A 22,364-nucleotide genomic window follows, 5' to 3' on the forward strand; every position below is an offset into this window, starting at 1 on the left:
CAAAACACCCACAGTCACGCTGACTTGCCAGGGCCCTTCCAACCTGAGCTTTGCTTGAAATGCTGGCCTGCTTCCCAATTTCCTCCAACTTTTCATCTAGCATTTAACCCTACTTCAAACAGTTCAGAAACCAATGTCCCTGCTGTTTTTCTCAACCAATCCTTGGCTGAGCCCATGGCTTATGCCCAAATAACTCTACAACTGCTATCTTTTCATCAGTGGGAAAATAAAGGCCCCTCTTTCCCACATCCACCCGCCCGGACAAAGGTGAAGCCATTTGACTGTGGTCACTCAAGGAAGTTACTGTATTCAGGCCAAAACAGGATTTCCAACCATAGCCTAGGAGCGTCTAACAACCTGACCAACATGGTAGATGAGGATTCACACAGAGACCTAAAAGAAAACTTACTCGTCCTTTTATCATAAGAATAGACAGGATCTTTTCTGGAAGGATCTATCCCTAGGAAGGCTTTGTAGTTGTTGTCTTCATACCAGTTAAAGGAAAACACTCTGGAGCCACCCCCCTCGGGGTAACCACACAGGAGCTCAGAGAGGATCCTCATCAATTGGCTAAATGACTCTGGCTCCCCATTCTGCAGGAGAGGTCTTGTTACCCACAGCAGGTCCTGGACACTTGGCCGCTGGGCTAACTGCAGAAGAAAAATGGCCCCAAGTTAGAAAAAATAATAACTGACATTTATGCATCAGTTCCAGTTTTGAAATGGATTCTTGATAATATTTATTTAATAACATTTACATAATTATCACAATATTCATTTACATGTTACAATTATATAATTTAAATGTACAAAGATTTAATAGGCTATATTTAAAACCTAGCATTCAATATCAACAACTAAACTTTCATGGTAACTATAAATATTTTAATTCAAGTATCATGACAATTTTTCATTTACTCCTATGTAGAAAGGAAGTATTTAATAAGTACCTACTATGTGCTAGGTTCTTTAAAAATATGTTCTCATGTGATTCTCACAACCACTTTGGGAGACATTATTATGCCCATTTTACAACTGAGGAAACTGAGGCAGAGGTTAAGTGACTTGAACAGGGTCACATAAGCAGTAAGGCCAGAGGTAAGAATCAAATGCAAGTCCCTCCTAACTCTTAAGCTCAGTGTTCCTTCCTGAGTAAGAGCACTATAGTTCTGGAGCTGGAAGGGGGCTGACTTTCCATCTAGCCCAAATACCCTCCTTACCCAGATAAGGAGGATGAATTTGGGGAAAAGAGTAACTAGCCCAAGAATACAGGGTATGGATTTGAATCCAAGTCTTGTGACTCCAAATCCCGGCTTCCTTCCCCTGCATTAAGTTAAGTGAGTCCTGTGTACCAAGTTGCTTCATTCGCCAGCAGAGTCAGAACTAACAATGGAGGCAAAGGATAGTCCTTTAGGCAGCAAAAATAAAGACAGACTGAGTATGCCCAGAGGAATGGAAGAGGCTGGGAGTGTGGGCGAGGAGCGGTGTCCACTCCTGGACCTAAAAAATCTCTTAATAATCTCCTTCTTTTCCTTCAATTCCCCTTATTTGTCTTTCCTGGCAATGTGTCTGGTGGGCTACGGGAGAGCTGATGGGGACTCTTGGTCTACTCAGCACAGGGAGAAGTGTCTATAATGTCTCCTCTAGGAAGGAGAAGAGCCTCTGGGAGAAAGGTGCTCCTGACCGCCCAGGCCACCTAAGCACAAAGCTTTCAGACTGGAAAGAGCAGCTCCCTGAGAAGCAATCTCATACACTGTGATCTTTTGGCTACATTTTTGCTTTGCTGAGATCTTTTAGGAAATGAAGAAGTAAACTGGAAGGAGAAAACTCTCAGGCCTACTGAGAAAGAAATCCTTTTCTCTGAGAGTCCAAGATTAAATTCAACATATGACCCACAGAAAGTTAGTTCTTTATGTGTCTCTGTCTTCCCTCTCTTTCTCTCTTTTCTCCCAAAATTTTCCCATCCTTATTCTATGTCTGTTTTTTTATCTCTCATTCTCTTCTTTTTCCCTCATCTTCCCTCTCTTCTTCCTTTCCTCCTTTTCCCTCCCACTCTCTCTCTTATTCCCTGTTTCTCCCTCTCTTCTTCCCTTTTTCTCTCTTTTCTCTCTCTCCCCTTCTGTTTCAGAACAACTAACCACCATAATCTGAAGAAGAGAGATCTACATTAGTAAGAAGAATGTCCAGGGTTTATCTGAGAGGCTCCAGGATTCCCCTTTGCTTAGCCTTTGGGGAAGGAGGGCCATACTTCTTGCAAACATACCTCCCAACATGTCTTAAAAAGCATTCGGGGACTTAAAACTACCACTGGAACTCAGTGGGGTGGGCCTGCAATCAGTCCTCCATAGACATTCTGGGAGGTTTACTTGTCATCCCCTTCTTGGTTCACATGCAAACACTCACTTCTGTAAAATGACAAGTGTTCCAGAGAATCTGAGCAGTGAGTTACGCCTGTGATGATAGTCACAGTCACCAAAGAGAAGATGTCAGGCTCTTTCTACCACTGTGAATCTCACAATGCCCTGGGAGGGATTATTCCCATGGTCATTATTATATTTGCCCTTTTGGCCAAAACCACACAGGATGGGCAACGAGGAGGGAATGTAGCTCCCCTTACTCAAGTCAAAGGGAATGGCTTCCTGGAATACTGGGGACCTGGCCATAACAAACAACAGGAAGTGATGGTGGTTTATCATACTGGCAGATTTTGCACAGTTGAGATGGGGAGCTAAGAGAAGGCAGGTTCAAAAAGCTCTTTCTAGGTTCTAGCACCAGCCCATTAAATCTAACAGGGGTAAATGGTAAGTTTGCACTTAGGCTGAAAAACTTATCGATAGAAGCTAGAGGAGGAGGGGATGGTTAAAGTTAGAAAAGATTTGGGGCTTCTAATAGACTGCAAACTCAACATGGGGCAACGGAGCAATATGACAGTCAAGATGCAACTGAAGGGTTCATTAAGAGAGGCTTAGGTTTCATGAATTAGTCATTGATCATCTCACCTGTTCTGTCCTAAGCAACCACCTATGGAAGATGATGCTCCCTTTCAGCTGATAAGAAGACTTGGTAAGAAATGGATTTAAATGCTGAAAGATTCTCACTGGAAAAGAGAAACTAGACTTGTTCTGCCTGGTCCCAGAGGGCATAACTGTGACAAATGGGTGGGAAGTTTCAAAGAAATAAACCAAGTCTTGATAAGAGGAAGATTTCCCTAACACTTTATTGTTGTTCAGTAAAATCAGAGTCTTTGTGACCCCTTGAACCATAATGTTTGTGGGGTTTTCTTGGCAAAATATGGAGTGATTTACCATTTCCTTCTCCAGTGGATTATAGCAAATAGAGGTTAAGGGATTTACCTAGGATCACACAGTAAGTGACCGAGCCTGCATTTGAACTCGGATCGTCTTGACTCTGGGCCCAGAGCTCTAGCCACTGAGGCATCTAGCTATCCCGACATAACAGTTAGTGCTTTCCAAAAGGAGAAGAGGCTCATAGATATAGTCTCAAAATTAGAAAACCAGAAGGGAGAGCAGAAGCCATCTAGACAAACCCCTTTGTTTTATAGACGAGGAAACGGGCCCAGCGCAGCTTATGGGCTCACACATATGAAATCTTCAAGAAAAACTAGCTAACTATGGTTTAGACACAGATTGATCGAGATGTCCTCTGAGTTCCCTTGTGATTATCCAAATGCATGACTCATACAATGTCAGGCATCAGTAACTGTTAATACCTATGGGGTACTCTACATGGATACACAAAGATTTGCCTTACATTCTAAACACTCTAAGCAACCCCCTGACAACCACTTAAGGATGAGAAATGTTGATATGCCTTAAATTCCTTTATACACTACCTGTTCCATGCTTGTTATGTTCATAGGCACAAATTTGGAGTTCTTGAATACTGATAAAGCAAAGGATGTTTAAGTAAAATACTTTAAAGAGCTGGGTGATGGGTTGAATACAGTGTCCTCAATTTCCACATCCCACCAGCATAGCTACTATGTCTGCTCTATGCTCATTTTTTTCCACAAAAGGATCACCTGATTGAAAGGCTAATTATTATGCAATGGAAAGGTTCAACTTTAAGTTGTTCTGGTTTTGGGGGGAATGCAACCTGATATATTCAGGGCTGAGAAGACTGGGAAGTGGGAGTGAATGGGGGAAGGACTGAAGGTTAACTGGCTTCCTCGGCACATTTTAAAAAATAAAATACAGAAAAAGGACCATTCTTGGGTCTGGGACAGTATCTTAGAAAAAAATGAAAATGAACTGGGATGGATTTTGAGAGATAGTAAAGGATTAGAAGGTGCTAACCTTCTATGGTCAGGAAGACATGGATTTATGGCGTCAGGAAGAATTGAATATGACTGAATCACTAATAGCACAACAGGCAGAGCTATAACTAGAAGGCAAGGGTATTGATTCAAGGCACCAAATTTTAGTGAACTCAAAAACATCTCCATCACTTAGGTGCTAGAAACAACCAAGCTTAATATGTGGTTAATAAAAACAACTCACTGAAAGAGGAAGCCACCAAATGACATTTGCTTCCTTCCCTTTTCTCTGTCTACCGCCTGCCCCCATGGGGCAGTCTCTCCACACACACCTAACTGTGAGGATGCTCACAATTGTGTACCACTTTCTTGATGCAAGCTCTGGGTCCTTTGTGAAATTAACCTTAAATAGGAATGCTAGTTATATCTCTGGTCACAGCACTGGAGGAGATGTGGGTCCAGTAGAGTCAGCTTTCAGTTAGAAAAGACAGATGATTAGTGATCTTGGGAGCAATTCAGACCTGGATGGGTTGATTTCTGATTATCTTGACCTTACATATAATTACTAAATATATATTTGCCCTTTATGAATTCTCCACTGCAGCCCTACTCTGATGCTTCAGCATAATATTTGAAATACCCTGAGCTCTATAAGGCAGTCTCAGCAGAAGTTCTTGTAGGACCAGATTTAAAGTTAGGCTTCAAATACACATTCAGTGATGGATTTTATAGATAAGAAGATCCAACTAGCAGAGTTTGAAGAAGTTCATCTCCAGAAGGTTGGTCAATGGAAACTGGTTTTTTTTTTTCTTTTTTCACCAAAATAATTATTTTATTTTATTTTTTTTGGTGGCCAAAGCCCTTCTCATATTCTCTACCAAGGTATGAAGAGGTCCTTAACTTCATCAGCAGGAGGAGTTCCCACATCCATTCATTGATCTTTTGAAGAAATACCAGAAGATGAATTCTTTTAATCATGAATAAACTTCTAAATAAAATGGGCTTCAACCCTTGTTGGCTGAGGGGCAGAAGGGAAGGATAAGATATTTGTTAGATTCAGAGTCAATGAGCAGAGGATCAGGACTGGAGACCATGTCAAAGGAGGTGATTGCTACGGACAATTGGGGATGTCCAACCTGTAGAGCAAGACTTAGTGGTGATATGGTTTGGTCACAGCATTATAGGACTTCATGTTACATAAGAGAAAACTGAGGCCCTGGAAGTCATGTGATTTCCCCAAGGTCACATCATAGGTAGTATAGGAACTTAAGATAGATAGCTTCAAGTACTTGAAGTCTGACATGCAGAAGAAGTAGACCTACACTGCTTGGCCACAGGAGAGAAGCCATAAGGAGCTATGGGTGTAAGTGGCAGAGGCAGATTTCAGCTCAGTTTAAGGAAAAATTTCCTAACAATCAGAGAAGTACCAAAGTACAATGGGCTACCTCATTAAGTAATGGATCCCCATTCCTACAGACCTTCAGGAAGAGAGGTTTGATCCCTTGTTGGAGATAAACCAGCCCAGGTCATACATAGAGCAAGTCAAAATATCAGAGCTATTTGGTCCACAAATGGCCCTTCAACTACCCCCTTAAACTTCCAGTTTGGGTGAAAGAAGAAATCAATCTTCAAAAAACAAAAACAAAAAACAGGACTGAAGAATCATATATAAATTAGCAGCCTGGAACAACAGCTCATTCATCAACTACAGAGACTTATATTCTGGTCCTAGGGCCACTGTTCAGTTTTACTACACTCAAAAGCCATAGGATTCTCATGGCCTCCTTGTTCAATGAGTAAAATGAGAGAGATTAAAAAAAATTAAAGGGAGGTAAAAAGATTTTAAGATTATTAAAAGGGGTCATCAACTGTCATACTACAAACTGGAAGGCCAGGGAGTCATGTTGCTCTCAGGGATCAACTACTAAGTGTGGGAAAATCTGGGAAAACCATAATCATGTTTCCTTGGTCTGCACTGTAATTACTGTCATCAGACCACTTACCTCTCGAACTTTTGGAGATATAGTAGATAAGGCCCTTCCCCAGGATCTCAGATTTATACCTTGAGAACTGCCATCTAAGAGTGTGGGAAGCTATAAGTGATAAGAACAAAAGTGGGGAAAATTTCAGTTATATACACATTTGAATACACACATGGGAGAGTGCACACACACACACACACACACACACACACACACACACACACACACACAGAATCACTCCACTCTCCTATGCCCATAAAAACAATACAAAACAAACATTTCCTCCCTGCTTTCTGATCACAGAGCCTATTTTTACAAGATTGTTTCCAGAATCACGGCCTTCTTTTTCTAATCTAGTTGAGAAAATCAAAGGACTTTATTCCAGGTTATCCCACTGAGCAAGTCAATCACAAATAGTTTCATGGTGACATTAAACACACCAAAGTAATCCTGACTGCTGGTTTAGAGGCACCAAGCAAGACTCCCAGAGGAAGACAAACAGAGAGCAGCTGTGTGAGCGAGAGGAAGAATGTGAGTGGAGAGTTGCCAATCTGGTCACCTGCACGGCTCTCTCCATCCTCTCTGACTTTCCTGCAGATTATTCCCATCTTTTCTTCCATTGAGTTCTCTGCATTCGGGTCGACCCCTCTTCCTCTGTTCAACACTGGCTCTCTTTTGTCCTGGAAGTTCTCTTATTACATGATAGATCTGAACTGCTGCCGCTGGTGATTATCCAGGGGAAGAATCACTCCTACAGATTCCCCAAGTGCCAGCAACGCTCCTTTGGCCCTGAGTGCCACAGTGCCCAGCTCCAATTGCATTCTCCACTTCAGTAGTTCAATGAGCTACCTGTCTTGGCTGCAGGAACCCCCGAGTATTCCCAGGAAGACCAAAAGCCAAACCTGACTGAACAAATTCAGTCTCCATAAATGTCATGACTGTGACCAACTAAATTCCCTCCCTCATGGACCTTTCAGGAGATTTAATGAAAACTGAACTCCAATCTCAAGGGGACTAAATATAGAAACTTTTTGAGACCTTTACTTGATGCAGTTTGTCCTGCTCATCTTCGTGGCATTTTTAAGTCAATATTTATGGACATCCTTTGCTTTTATATTAACCACATTTCCCTTTCCTCCTTCCCAAAAAGTCACCCCATATAATAATGAGAAAGAAAAAGGAAACTCACACACACACACACACACACACACACACCCCCCCCCCCCACACACACACACATACACACACACAGTTGAACAAAACTAACGAACACATCAAAAAAACATAGTGTGGTACAGAATATTCCACACTTAGATCACTACCTAAGGAAAAAAATGGAGGAGATGCTCTGGGCCAATAAAGTGATATAGTGGGTAGAGCACCTGATCTAGAGTCAGGAAGGCCTGGCCTCAGCACTTACCTGGTGTACAACCCTGGATAGGTAATTTAACTTAGTTTGCCTCAGTTTCCTCATAGGTAAAATGAGCTGAAGAAGTAAATAGCCAACCACTGAAGTATCTTTGCCCAGAAAATCCAAATAGGGTCACAAGAGTTGGATACAATTGAAATGAATGAATAGGAATAGAATGAAAATGAGGTTTTTTTTCCCCATTCAGTGATATAGGAAATGCTGTAAATAGCATCTTCTTCAGGGCTTTGTGGGAAAGTCTGGGATTTTTTACATCTAAAATCACCTTATGAGGCCATTCTATTTTCTGTTTACCCCTCAGTCAGTCCATTGGTACCAAAGGATCTCCTGTGTGCCAAGGTCTGTGACCTCGGGCAAGTCACAACTTCTCTGGGCCTCAGTTTACTCATCTGTAAAATGGAATGTGGGAGTAGACGCCTCCCAGAACCATTTCAGTTCAAATCAATAGTCCTATGGCGATACCAAGAGGAAGCACAACATCTACCCCATAATGCGAGAAACTCTATTTAGTGGGTTCCTAAGCATCTTTCTCATCAAGAACTTAAGAAAATGCTTCTGGGGCTAGTGAGGACAGAGATAAACTGAGGAGGACCCTGTGGTAACATGAAAAGTATGCTGGACTTGGTCTGAAGACAGAGCCCTGAAGCAGGAGCCTAACCCTTGCCACCTTGGCAAGTCCCTCCTGGGCCACAGTCTCCTCCTCTGACTCAATGACATCCAAAGCCCTTTCTGGCTCTGACGGTGTGAGGAGGGGCTACTTGACCAACCTGGAAGTGCATGCCAGGGGATAATCCAGCTCCCTCTCTTTGAATGCTCTCCCGGGAGCCAAGACTGCTGGCTCACAGGTAAATGAGACTGATGGGATTCTTGGACATCATCTAGCCCAAGGGAGGCGTCCAGGCCCCATAAGGAGAAAGGCTATGAAAATGGGCCTCAGGGAGTGTTTGCATTTTTATCATTTCCCTCTCATTACTCATCTTCTGTGAGAAATGCTCAGGTCTCCGTCCAGCTCTGAGGCAATACATGTGCTTACTGGCAGGCTGGCTCCAGCTCCCTGCCTTGAGAAAATGTCTATTTAAGCTCTCAGGAGACATGTTCTTTGAAAACAAATGAGTATGGCAGGTATTTTTGGATGCTGTTTTCTGAAAGTAGGCTACTTATAAGATTTACAAGGCACTTTTCTTACAACTCTATTGTGAATCAGGTGCCTGAGTATCATGAACCCCATTTAGTGGGGATGGGAAACTCCTCTGGAAACGTGCTTCCATGCATATATTCCCAGGGACTTCGTTTTAGATTGTCTGGACTTTCTCACAAAGTCACCATGTCTGAGAGGGAGGACATGAGCCCAGCTGAGACCTTTATGCACCAGGCCCTGATACCTCATTCAATTTTAAATTGTATTGCTGCCTTTGTTGTCATATTTTGGTTTTTTTCAGAGCTAACACTACCCCATCTAATCCCAATCCCCACCCAATGTAGCCTTCTCTTGTAACAAAGAGTAAGAGTTGAAGGAAGCTGACACTGTGACTGTATTTGACTGCAACAGTGACATTCTGCACACATTGTCCCCAATCTCATCTCTCTAAGGAAAGAAAGGAGCCTATTTCCTCCCTCTTCTCTGGGGCCGAGGTTCCATTATTTATGTTCATCAGCCCCATTTAACCCATAAGAAAACTGAGGCTTACAGAATCAAACAAAACAATTCACCCAAAGTCACACAGTTCTTAAATGTCCTCAGGACTTTTGTTGTTTAGTTGTTTTCACTTGTACCTGTCTCTCTGTGACCCATTAAGGGTTTTCTTGGCAAAGAGACTGGAATGGTTTGCCATGGCTTTTTCAGCTCATTTTACAGAGAAGGAAAATGAGGCAAACAGGGAAAATGACTTGCCCAGGATCACTCAGCCAGGCAGTGCCTGAAACCAGATTTCAATTCAGGAGATTGTCTTCCAGACTCCAGGCCCAATGCCCCACCCAGCTGCCCTGGATCTCCCTTAACCCCTGAACTGCACTTGCCTGACAATTAAATCCAGCATTCTTTCTAATATACTGAATTCTAATATGTTTTCTCATGAATCTCACTCAAGTACAGAAACCTATAGGTAAAGAATTAGGTTAAAAAAATAAACAAGCTCTACTTGTGTATGAAGGGGTTCTGAGTTTTTGATGCTGAATTTCTGACTGAGACAAATAAATGCCTTGGCTCTTGGGCCAGCAACTCCAAGTTAAACAGCCCATTACTGTGAGGGATGGGGCCACTTCTGAGCTGATGGAAAAAATCCAAAGTGATGGGATTAAGATGATTTTTAAGAGGTGTTAATTCCCTGCCTCTTCCCTCACCTCCCAAAAGAAAAAAGAAACTGAGATCAAATGGTTTTCTCCTCCTCCAGTGTGGACAACTGCATTCGGCTTGGACCTGTTGCTCCAGGGAAGCCAGCTTTATCCGGGAGGGAAGTGTGTTGCTGGGTAACTGGGAGAACTGTGGATTTGAGGAATGTTTGTTAGGACCTGACAGCAGTTAAGTGTCAGATGAAAAGAGAGGAAACTGGCTGCGGTGGTGAGGGGGCAACAAACAGGGACAATCTGAGCGCTGGGAAATGCGTCATGAGGAGAGAATTCAGACTAAGTCATTTCACTCTGGGGCAACAACAACAAAAAGGCCAATCTGTCCTTCCAAGAGGGGCCACAGAGACGAGCTGTTTTCTAAAGGCTTGGGTGAACAGAGTCCCTTTGACTGACCAGGACGGGCTTGGGAACAGACTGGCCACATGATGCTCTCACATGAAATTGGGCAAAGGGGCCTTTGACTCTCTGTGGAGATTGAGTTCTGGTATGTGGGGCTTGTGGGAACCAGCCTGGGGGTCCGATTACGGATGCTGTCAGGAGGTCACAGGATCCTATGAGAGCTAGAAGGGCTTCAGAGATCAGCCAGGGCAGCCCCTTTCTTTTACAGGTGAGGAGACTGAGAGCTGGGAGATTTCTCCAAGCCACCCAGAGAGCTCAGGGACCGAGCTAGTGGACAAAGGCAGGCTCAGACGCCTTTTCTACTGTTCCTTTCACTGCACCCCTGAAACATTCCTCCTGACTCAAGTCTTGGGGAGGTTGCACACATCTCCTATGGGTGTAGATCTATACAACTTAGGGCTGGTGCAGGGAAACCATTTCTAGCAATGAGAGTTATACCACAGTGGGCCGCTTTGGGAGGACAGGACTGTGCCCTGGGCTTCAGGGACAAGCTCAATAACCTCAGGTTCCTTCCAAGTCAGAGAGTCAGAAGAAATCTCTGGCTTCTTTCAAACTCAACTCATGCCATTTCTTCCCTGAGTTACTTCATATGTGTGAATGCATATGTACATATTTATTTGTAGCTATACATCTGTACATATATATATATGTACATATACATATATATATATATATATACACACACCTCTATACATTGTGTGCATATATGTATATACATTCACATAGATTATACATGAAAGGTATGGTATGGTATAATATAGATGGTATAGTAGAGAGAGTGCTGAACTTGCAGTCAACAAGAACCTTAGTTCAAATCCTGCCTCACACACCAGCTATGACCCTGGGCAATCACTTAAAGTTTTCCCAGCTGCAGTTTCACCAACTGTAAAATGGGGATAATAATAGCATATACCTCACAGTTATGTTATGAGAATCAAATGAAATAAAATATAAAGTATTTCAGATTCTAAAAGCTATACATAAATGTCCAAGTATGTATATGTATGTAGATTATGCACATATTTATGTATATCGGTATACACATCTGTTTATGTCTATATATGTGCTGTATTCTATTTAGAATATAGCTCTTTGCAAGTAGCATTTGTTTCATCTTTATACTTGTTTCCCATAATTGCTCATGGGTAGGCTGAGACAATATAATAAAAAAGTCTTCTATCTGAACTAATTTATTTATTCAGTGTCACACTCATCAAGCTACCAAAAATACATTTTACAGAGCCAGAATGAAATTGTAACTAAATTCATCTGGAAGAACAAAAGGTCAAGAATATTGAGAGAATTAATTAAAACAAATGTGAATGAAGGTGGCCTAGCTATACCACCTTTCAAGCTATATTCAAACTATCTGGTACTAGCTAAGAAGGAAAATGGTAGATCAGTAGGATTGATTAGGTATAAAAGATTTGGTAGTATATGACCATAGAGATCTACTATTTGATAAACCCAAAAACCTCAGCTTTTGGAACAAAAATTCAGTATTTGATAAAAAAAAAAAAAAAAACCCAACCAACAAACAAAACTGCTGGGGAAACAGTATGGCAGAAACAAAGTATAGATCACTATTTTATACCACATACCAAGATAAGTTCAAAATGGGTACATGATTTGAATATAAAGAGTGATATCATAAGCAAATGAGAGCAAGGAATAAGATACCTATCAGAATATGGAGAAGGAAAGAAATTAATAACCAAACAAAAGATACATGTCTCCCCAGCATCTAGCTCTATGATTGATAAACCTGGGCTGCTTAATCTGATCCTCATAATAACCCTGTGAAATAGAAGCTATTGAATATTTGAAGTGGCACTTGAGGGAATTTTTGAAAGAAACTAAGGATTCCTTTTTCTTTTATATAGGAGAGGGGGGACTGCAATTGAGGTTAAGTGAATTGCACAGGGTCACATAGTAACTAACACTGGATTTGAATTCAAGTCCTCCTGACTTCATGGGTGCCCCCTTATCCACTTCAAAACCTAGCTCCCTAATTTAGGGTTTTTCCAGTGGATATCTGCTCTCTTTTTGCCCTTACCAAAAGCATTTCCTAAAAGCAACTTCAAATGGCTAGTGAAAATTTAACCAGCTTTCGTGACCTCCCAGAGGGCAGAAACCTTATTTCTGGATAATACACAAACAATTCTGGTGAACAGAAGGTTGTAGCATTTAGAGAGGGGAGTTACTGATACTGCTGAGTATTTAAAGGAGCAACCCCTTACACTTCCCACTCCTCAGACTTTTACTTGTTGGAGATCAATAGATGATCGTCCCAAAAGTCAGAAAAAAAGGGCAAAAATTAAGTCAGAAACAATCAAAACTGAAACCATGGAGTGATTTAGGGAAAGGAATGGCGTCTGAACCACACTCTACTAGTAGTTTTCTGAAAAAAGGGTATGAGGGGGTGGGAAGAAACCATGAGCCAACCCTCCAGGGAGGCCAGATTCCCTCTATCAGCTCCTAGTGACTGGGGGGAGGGGAGGGGAAATTCAGGTTTCCCAGCAGTGTGAAAGGTCTTGGCACCAAGCTCAGTTTCCCTGTAGAATTTCCACAAATAAACATTCGACACAGAAGGGACTGATTTGCTTCTCAGCAAGATTTCAAAGCTGTTCAGCGACAGCCCAAGAGAATACAGAATGAATAATCAGAAGGAAGAGGAGGGAAGGAAGGAAGGAGCCAGGGGAAAGAAAAAGGAGGAAGAGAAGGAGGAAGGGGGAACAGGAGGAGATGGGAGGGTAGGGGAAAGAAGAAGGGGAGGAGGGGAGGGGGAGGAGCAGATCCTGGGCCAAATCAGATAGGAATCATCCTAAAACCTTCACCTGAAACTAAAGCAAAATATATATATGTAATTTTTTTTTTTCATTTTCATGAAGTGTGAAAACAACTCAGTCAGGTGGGGCAACAATCATCTACCTTGCCCAAGTCTGGAGTTCCTGCTTTCAGCTAGGAGTGAAAGTCCTCAGACACAGATGGCTGACTTTCACCCCTAATCTAGGGAGGAAGGGAGACAGAGCACTAGACTGGGAGCCAAGAATACCTGGATCCAAATCTTGCCTCAGTCCCTTAGGAGGCATGTGACCCTGAGCAAGTCAAGTTGAGGGCCTGGAGCCACAAAGACAAAATGAAGTGGGGGACTGAGTAAAAACAAGTAACTCAGGGCATGGGATGCAAACAAGTGGGGAGTCCCGTGGCCTTGGTAGGTAAAGTGCCTGAGAAAAGACTTGAATTCAAAACCTTCTTCATTCTCCCTAGCTCTGTGACTCTGGACAAGCCTTTTAACCCCTCTCAGTTTCCTCATATGTAAAAGGGAGATAATTCTCCAGCTTTTCAGTTCCCATGAGATGACGTATTTTAAGTGCTTTGTAAGCCTTCAAGTGCTATCTAACTGCTAGTTTACAAGAACAATGATGATAAAGATGCTAACACTAACCCAGGCTGACCTAAGCCAACCAGAAGGACATGAAATCCTTAGACAACTCCTCTCTCTGGTCTGCCCAGAAGACCTTCTGTTCCATGTTTCCCCACCATGTGCCTCATTTCCCCATCTATAGAGAGAAGTTGGACAAGACAACCTTTAAGGTCTTGCTTAGGGGACTTGAGAAGGTTTCCAGGACAATCTCACTGATGCAAAAGAGGAAGGTCATTCCAGACCATTACAGAAGGAAAGCTGGTCTCTCTCAGTGGTTCTCAACCCCAGGTTGAGGCAAATTAGTTCCCCTAATATTTTGGGCTTCAGATGCTGGCACTAGGCCCAGAGCTCTAGCTAGCATGTGCCATTAGTAGTTTAACATCATTTTCTTTACTTAAAAGTTTTTTTTAAATAAGCATTAACTTTTTGTTATTTAATAAAAACTATTTCTGTATTTGTGTGTGAGAAACAGCATATATAAACAGAAGATCTCTGGATCTCTGAATTCGAGGCTTTCAAAGCTCGAGTGACTCTGGGGACGGGTAAACATGGCAGCCTGCCAAACAGCTGCAATAACAGCCTGTTCCAGAAAGAGGTTCCCTTCCCTTGATGGCAGCAACCAGCTGGGCCTGCAAGGACAAGCCAAGGCCCCCTGCCCACTGTTGGGTCTTGCTGGTCTTTCCTCTTCACTCCCATGCCTTTGTCTCTTTGGAGCACATGTTGTTTGTCAAGTGACATGGCGGTCACTTGAGGAGAAATAAAGAGGTCCTCATTTGTGGCTCAAAATGTACGAAGCTGCCATCCCAGATTCCTCAATGGGAAAGACTCATTCTGGAGTCACCAAGAGAATAGAGGGGTCTGTTCTTTCCTTCTTCCAGAAGCTGGCTATCTTGGTAAATTGGTTTGCACAACCCAGGAGCCAGAAAAAGGGAGGAGGAGGAGGAATAATATCAATAATAATTATTAATGTTCTTGTTCTTATTGCTGCTGAAATCTATAGAGCACCTTCAGATTTCCAAGGCATATGTGATCTCACTAGACTCTTACAACAATCCTGGGAGGGGAGTACTATTATTATCCTTATTTTACAGATGAAGAAACTGAGGCTGAGAAAGGTTTGACGATTTGCTCATGGTCACACAGCTAGTAAGTATCCGAGGTAGGGCTCAAATTCAGGTCTGACTGCATGTTCAGTGTTCCATCCACTGTGCCATCTAAATAACAGAAAAGCTGTCTCCCACAGTCTCATCGTCCATCTGGAGTCGAGGAAAAAACTCTTCTCTGCCCACAGAGAATAAAACTGGCTCCTGTGTGCTATTCTGTCCCGATGTGGTCTTCTTCCGGGATCCTTCTGGCTGCAGAATATAGCTCCTTTAAGAGTGTTTCATTCTCATCTTTGGGAGCCCCCGCTTTGTACAGTACCTGGTTCGGGCACTTCAGACACGCTTGGTGAAATGAGCTGAATGTTTGTAACCCAAAGGAACGAGCTGTAGCTCCAGGATTGTGATGAAACTCAAATCAGAGCTTTTATTAAGTGCCTACTACAGACCTGGCGAGAGATGGGGTGGGGAGCACCCAAGACCAGAAATGAAACAGCCTCTGCTCACAGGACCTCAAGTTCACTGGATGCTTTTTAAGGCAGGAGAGGGGAACATTTCTAGGAGCTTATTTTAAAAATGTCATCCTCCCTGCTCTGCAAAAGATCCAAACACTTAAAAGCTTCTTCAGGAAACATTCCATCATAATCCATCCAATTCAATTCCATTGAACAAACACTGGGCTGGGACATAATCCCTACTCTCACGTAATCTCTATTCTTAAAACATAAACTATACTAAATATTGTTAGCAAGCTTAGGTATTGGGGGCCCCTCTAGACACCCACTTCAGAGCTAGTGCAGACATTCTCTATTCTCTGGCATCCAAAGGACTTAGTGACTAATGAGCTGAAGCCCCATGGACATAAGACAGACAATGTTTACCTCTCAGGCTTCCTCTTCCTTCTTTCCTTGAGGTTTAAACATGACTTTCTGATACCCCACACACACACACAGTAGGCCCAATCAGTGCATTCACAGGCCTGTGGCTGGGTTAGGGCCACCTCCCATCTGCATCTCCTCTCCTTGGGCACAAGGCTTTGACCTTGGAAGGCAGCAGCTGCTTTGGACCAGCCACAGCAGAGGCAGCAGCAGGACACTGCCTCCCCCCAAATCCATCCCTGCCTACCCACAGCGCTTCAGGAGGAAAAGAGTGGCCCACAGAGAGGCTACCAAAAGAAAGGGCCCACTTGGCATAGTCAGGCTGTGCTGGGGGCAGGTGAGAGGAAATTCTCGCAAAGACAAGAGCTATTTAGAAACATCCCAGTGAGTCTGGACTATGAGCCTCAGAATAGATGGCAACTCTCTGATTCTTTATTGCTTAGCAATCTCTTTCAGTGTAGAGAAGTGTGTTCAGTACTTGGATTTGTGTTTGTTCTCTAGGGGGCCTTTCTTGGGAGGACCCTGTAGACGAAAGCCACAAAGAAGAATGTCTCTCAGGAATCTGAGCAAGGTGGGATCGATAAACTGGGAGCACAGTTGCCCCTGTTGGGGAGACAGGCAACCCCAGAGAAACGAACTTAGATAAAATGGGAAGGGCAGGACAAGGAGAGTTACTGGGGAAGGTCTCTGCCCTTTGGCCTCATGAGGCCTTTCAATACCTACCATGGTGGAATCATGTCAATCTTGGCAGCCAAGGCTCAGAGTCAGGTCTCTCTGGTTCCAAGGGCAGCTCCACTGCAAAGCATTCCTTTCTTTGGGACACAGACTCTGTGACCGAGGGTCTAAGGGCACTAGGCCACTCTCCAAGATGGCAAGTTACAGACAAGGTGCTGTCTTGCATCAGGGGAGGGGATTTCTTAAGAGATTTTCCCACACAGATAAAACTCAAGGGTCTTATTCACAGGATCCTGGATTCAGAACTGGGAGGGATGCTCGGGTCTCATCTGGTCCAACCCCCTTAACTCTCATAGAACAAAACTGAGGCTGAGAAAAATTCAGTGACCTTTCCGTCACACAGGTGGCAGGTGGCAGAGAGAAAATCTGAACCCAGACCCCGGCTCTGAATCGAGCATTCTTTCCATTGCCCTCCCTTGATTCAAGTTTTTTTATGCATGTGTAAAGCTACTCATGCAGCTTGGCTTTCTACAGAATGCAGCTAAAGATAGAATAAAATAAATGACTTCTCGAGGCTTATTCTTGCCCCAGAAGTCCATGATGCTACCACCTTGTCTCATCATCTTGCAGAAGACATTCCCTGAGTCTTCAGTCAGGAACCATCAAAAAGCTGGTGCCACACAAGAGAACTGTTTGGCTCTGCACACACATATTGTATCTAGGATATACTATAACATATTTAACATGTATGAGACTGCCTGCCTTCTAGGGGAGGGGGTGGGGGGAGGGAAGGGAAAAGTTGGAACAGAAGTGAGTGCAAGGGATAATGTTGTAAAAAATTACCCAGGCATATGTTCTGTCAATAAAAAGCTATAATAATAATAATAAAAAAGCTGATGCCAAGCCCATAGCCCTGGGGATGATCCCCTCCTGGGGGCACCAGCCAAGCCATTCATTCACTCACCAGCTGAAAGAGCTTAAAGAAATCCACATTGGAATACAGGGCATCTTCCACCCACTGCAGGCTGCCCTGGGACAGGGGGCACATGGCTCTCTGGACAGTCCGGGCCCCTTGTAGCTGGCCAAAGATGATGAAGCGGTTTAGCAGGGCTTCACTGCAGGCAATGTCTTTCAGCATCAGGTCGGGGACACCGTAGGCAAACTGTGGAGAGTAACAATATATCCCCCTTATGATTTAAAGGCTTTTTTCTTTCTTACCCCAGGGGAGAACCCCGTAGGCACCAGAAACGAGAGAGAAGGACAAATCTGGGCCAAAGGGTTACCTTAGCCCAGCAGCTGGGACGGCACTTTTGAGGACCAGGACTTCTGGACTCCAAGGAACCTTGCAAGCTCCCACCAAACTCCCAGACACATGAATCCCTCTGTGAAATTCAGCTCAGGCATGCTAATTCCCACCTGCTTGGCCGCCGGGTACTCCCCCGTTTGCTCACAGGCACATATGCCAAGCACCCCTTGGTTCCACCTCAGAGTCTCTCCTGGACTTGACCTAGGAAACCTGCCCACCCAGTACAAGCTGTCGGCAGTTAGAATCATCCTGGCCACCTGGGAAAGCAGGTCACTTCAAGTGAGGCCACAAGGCCACAGGCACTCTTCTGTACCAGGCTGGGCTCCTTACTGTCCCAAGGGATTGTCACGAGGTTTTCTTCTCATCTGGGTCCTAATCCTCAGATGATCTTCAGCTGGGAGAATAGATAGGGGAGCTTTTTAACCAGGACCTGGGGAGTAGAATCTAATAACCAGCATTAAGAGACTGAAGCCCTGTGTTGCTGATGAGATGGCCAGGGAGGAGCCAGAGCTGGAGTAAGATACATACTTAGAGTTCTCAAGAATGAGAAAGAAATGACTGGAGAGAAGATGGAAGAAAGAGGGACTGAGATGAGAGACTGCAGGTGGCCCATGGACATGTGCACATGAGAGTGAGAATGGTGGGAGTCCTAGGACAAGAAGAAATCCCAGTTGGGAACCACTCTTGGGCTTCTACTTGTGCGGCCATTTCTTCCAAAAAGGCAGATCAACAACTCCTGCACCTTGGGGGCACTTTGTGCACTAAGAGGTCAATGGTTGGCCCAGGCCCTACCAGCTGCTCTGGGCCCCAGGCTGGCCTGGAACCGGGGTGCTCCTGCCCCAGAGTTGGGGCCCTCTGCATGACACTGAGCTGTTGCACACCCCTCCCCCCAGTGTGGGGCAGATGCCAGCAGGGCCCTCCTATGTGTCTTTGACCATAAGCTTTCCTGAAGCTCCTGGGCTTATTTGTCAGGTGAGCCGGAGCCCCGGGTACTGGGACCCAGACAGCTTGTTCTCTCCACATGAAAGGTTTTCAGACCCTACAGCCTGCAGGGACTGGGGTTCCAAATATAGCCGGCCTTGTCAGAGAGGAACCAGAAAGAAATTTCCCCTAAATCTCCCTTGTTATCTCCATCTGCCTTTATTACCAACTGGAAACCAGCACTCACATTTCCAGGATCTCAGTTTTATGAGCCGTAGAGACAGCAAAGAGGAAAATGAGCAATCGGTGCTGACACAGTCTTCCCTCCTCCCCCCACCCCTAGCAGCTGGGAAGGGGGAGGGGGCCTCCCAGGGAGCAGGGCTACATTCCAGCCAGAGGGGCAGTCCAAGCAGGGGCAGCTGCTCTGACCTCTAGGACCCTTCGTCCAGTTTCTGGGAACACCTGAGTCAGAGGCAGCCAGAGAGAGAAGCTTTTTCAAAGTTGTTTTGTTTTGTTCTGTTCTGTTAGCTCAAAAGATCAAGAATCTAGAGGTAGAAGGGGCCTCAGAAGCCAAAGAGTCTAGACCCCTCACTTTACAGATCAGGAAACACTGGGGGGAAGCAAGAACTAAGGGACAGAGTACTAGAGTACTGGATTTGGAGTGTTGCTGCTGAGGATGTGCTACAAAAGGGAGACTGACTCAGCCCTGGAGGACCCTTGCTCAGACCCTTGCTACCTCTGGGACTCTGGGCAAGCTGCTTCACCTCAGCCTCGATTTCCCCATCTGTAAAATGAGGGAGTCTGAGGTCTCTTCTAGCCAGTCCTTAAGTCTATCAGAATCAGAGGCCCCAGTAGGGATGTACCCTGGGTCATATGAGTAGCAAATGTAAGAAGGAGAATTTGAACCCAAGAATGCTGAGTCTCAAGCCAGTGCTCTTATCAAGAAACCAGCCTGAAGGTTCCTAGCCCTTCTGCGCAGGCACAGGGAGGATGGGTGGCGAGATTTTTAGCCACAGTCCTTAGAGATGGGGGACTGTCCGAGGGGGGCCTGCTCCCAGGTTCAGCAGGCCGAGGCCACAGCTAAGAGGGCCTCCCAGACCTCCAACGTTCCCATTTGTGCAGCCATTTTCTTTCTTGCTTTTCTGCTTAGTCTTTCTCCAAGTCATCACTTTTCTGGGCTCTGGAGAGTTATGCATGTAGAATAAAAATATGCAAGTTCTCCCACCTTGGAAAGGCTTCCAAGTCAAGCCCAGACATAGATGTAAGCTTGCCCCTGGAGGCTCACTGAGTGAGCCGTGGGGAGCTTCAATACCACGTTGACTGTTTTAGCCCCAGAAGCTTAGGAGGCCATTAACCAAGTAACAAGACGCAAGAGGAACTGACATCATCGGATCATAGCTCTAGCACTGGACACCGTGACCACTTCCCATTGTGCAGATGAGGAATCAGAGAATTACTGACTTATCCAAGGTCACATCAGTAGTTGAGGTGGTGGTGGGGTTTGAACCTGTGGCCTCCCCAGCAATGGGTGAAATTCCCGATCTCTGAATTGTAGTTGTAGGATCATAGATATAGAGCTGGAAGAAACTTGAGCAATCATCCAGGCACCTCTTCCTTTTACAGAGGAAGAAACGGGCTTGAGAGAGAAGGGACACAAAGCTGATGAGTGTCTGACTCTATCCACTCTACCATCCTTCCTCTCATTCATAATATAACTGGTATTTATATATATATATATATATATATATATATATGTATATATATGTATATCCCAAGGTTATGATTCACTAAAGAAACAGCATGTACTCACATAAGGCTAGGCCAGGCAATGTACAAAATTATGCTTAGAGGCCCAGGCCCTGCCTTCAGTGAGCATAGGAGCCAACAGCAAAAACAAAGGGGGGGTGGAGATTTTGGCCAAAACACAAAAGATTCACTGTTATCTGAGGAAATGAAAAGGAGCCCAGATCTCCTGTGAAAGATTCTTAGAGAAATGCTGTAGGCTGAGGAGCCATGGAGGAACTGCAGTCTGCTTGAAGAAGTGCCTTTTGGTATGACTTAGGATCGGGGTGAGGCAGTTTGAGGTCTGAAGCCAGGAACCCTGAGCTTCCTGAATTCAAATCCAGCCTCAGATACTTCCTAGTTGTGTGACCCTGCACAAGTCATTTACTCCTGTTTGCCTCAGTTTCCGCATCTGTAAAAGGAGCTGGAGAAAGAAATGGCCAACTACTCCAACATCTCTGCCAAGAAGACCCACATGGGATCATGAAGAGTCAGCCACAGCTGAAAGAACTGAATAGCAACAATAAAAAGGATCCTTCAGAGCAAAGAAGTATCAGAACAGAAGATGTTGCAGAAACACACAGAGGAAAGAAAAGGTGCTTTATTCAGCATCCAGAGCCAAAACTTGTATCCTCTTCATCTTGTCCCCATTGTGTTCTTCTGGATGTAAAGTGGTCAGTAATCCTGACTTCTGAAAATCAAGAAGGCCAAACAGGCAAAGTGCCCTCCTTTCTGCCTTTTCCAGGTGCTCCCCTCTTCGAGTTTCTTCCTTGATACCCGGATCCAAACTGGTAAGTGAAATCATCGCTGTGCTGTTCTTTCTTCCCTCCTTCCCCCCAAAGACTCCCCTCTCCTATCATTTATATAATGGGGGAGGGGGCTGAGAATACTTATATTTCCATAAGCAAAGGGAAAGACACCCGGCCAGCTCTACCGCCCTCATTACATGCAAATGCTCTCACCTGCTCGGCCCGCACTTGGGAGTTCATCAGAAGGGAGACCACAGACTCGGGCAGGCCAAAGGTGTGCACCAAGAAGTGCGTCAGTGTCTCCTCTTCTTTGAGAATGTCCTTGATTCTGATACCTCTTCCTGCATGTCAAGGAGAAAAAAGCGGGGTGCAGTTAGAATATTAGGTCCTCAAGTGCTGAGTCAGTCTCCTTTTCATAGCATATTCTCAGCAGCAGGAAGGGAGAGAGGGGAGGGAGGAAGAAATAGAGGAAGGAAAAGAGTAAAGAAAGTAGGGAGAAAGGCTACTTTTGTCCTACATTCTCAAAGAGGATCATGACTTCAGGAAAGTGATATAATGACTTGCAAGTGAATTGGAGTTATGTGAGTCAGGTCAATAAAAAATAAAAAAATAAAAATCAATAGCCTCACTCTCCATCCTGGAGTCATCTGAGTCCAGTAGCATGACACAGACCAAGATGACTACAGGTGTCCCCAGTTGCAGTGGGAGACCTTAGCCTTTTTAAGGTAAGTCCTTTTTCAGTTCTCACTTTGTCTGAGGCAGTATCCATTCAATGATTCAGGTTAGCTAAGAAATGAGGGAAAAAATAGTCTCTTTTACCTAGTCAAAAAAAAAGTTAGTTTAGAAAGGGAAGGCCATTTGAATTTCTAGTCAAAGCAGAAATAAGATCTATTTACTCATATGAACCCAAACAATGACTATTGTAGATAGTGTAGTCATTAAGAAGAGAAATCTAATCTGTAAATTCCCAAGATTTTACTAGGTTTTAGTGATCAAAATTTATATTCCTTTGGGTACAGCACTCACAAGGAAAAGTAAGGACCAAGACAAAGGCAGAAGAGAGGGAGAAGAGAGAAGCAAAAAAAGAAAAGCAAG

At 44.2% G+C, this 22,364-nt stretch overlaps 1 protein-coding gene across 3 annotated transcripts in view; it reads right to left on the reverse strand.

Moving 5' to 3' along the window:
• Nucleotides 1-22,364, reverse strand: part of ABCA4 (ATP binding cassette subfamily A member 4) — a 357,920-nt gene that overhangs the window by 114,895 nt on the left and 220,661 nt on the right. For all 3 annotated transcript variants that reach the window (XM_074262732.1, XM_074262731.1, XM_074262733.1), the window contains 4 exons: nucleotides 21,483-21,610; nucleotides 17,476-17,673; nucleotides 6,279-6,368; nucleotides 410-650 (listed from right to left, as the gene is read on the reverse strand). In XM_074262732.1, the coding sequence (XP_074118833.1) occupies nucleotides 410-650; nucleotides 6,279-6,368; nucleotides 17,476-17,673; nucleotides 21,483-21,610 (657 nt within the window). The remainder of the gene's footprint in view (nucleotides 1-409; nucleotides 651-6,278; nucleotides 6,369-17,475; nucleotides 17,674-21,482; nucleotides 21,611-22,364) is intronic.

The sequence above is a fragment of the Sminthopsis crassicaudata genome, chromosome 4, assembly GCF_048593235.1.
Source record: "Sminthopsis crassicaudata isolate SCR6 chromosome 4, ASM4859323v1, whole genome shotgun sequence".
Classification (NCBI taxonomy): domain Eukaryota; kingdom Metazoa; phylum Chordata; class Mammalia; order Dasyuromorphia; family Dasyuridae; genus Sminthopsis; species Sminthopsis crassicaudata.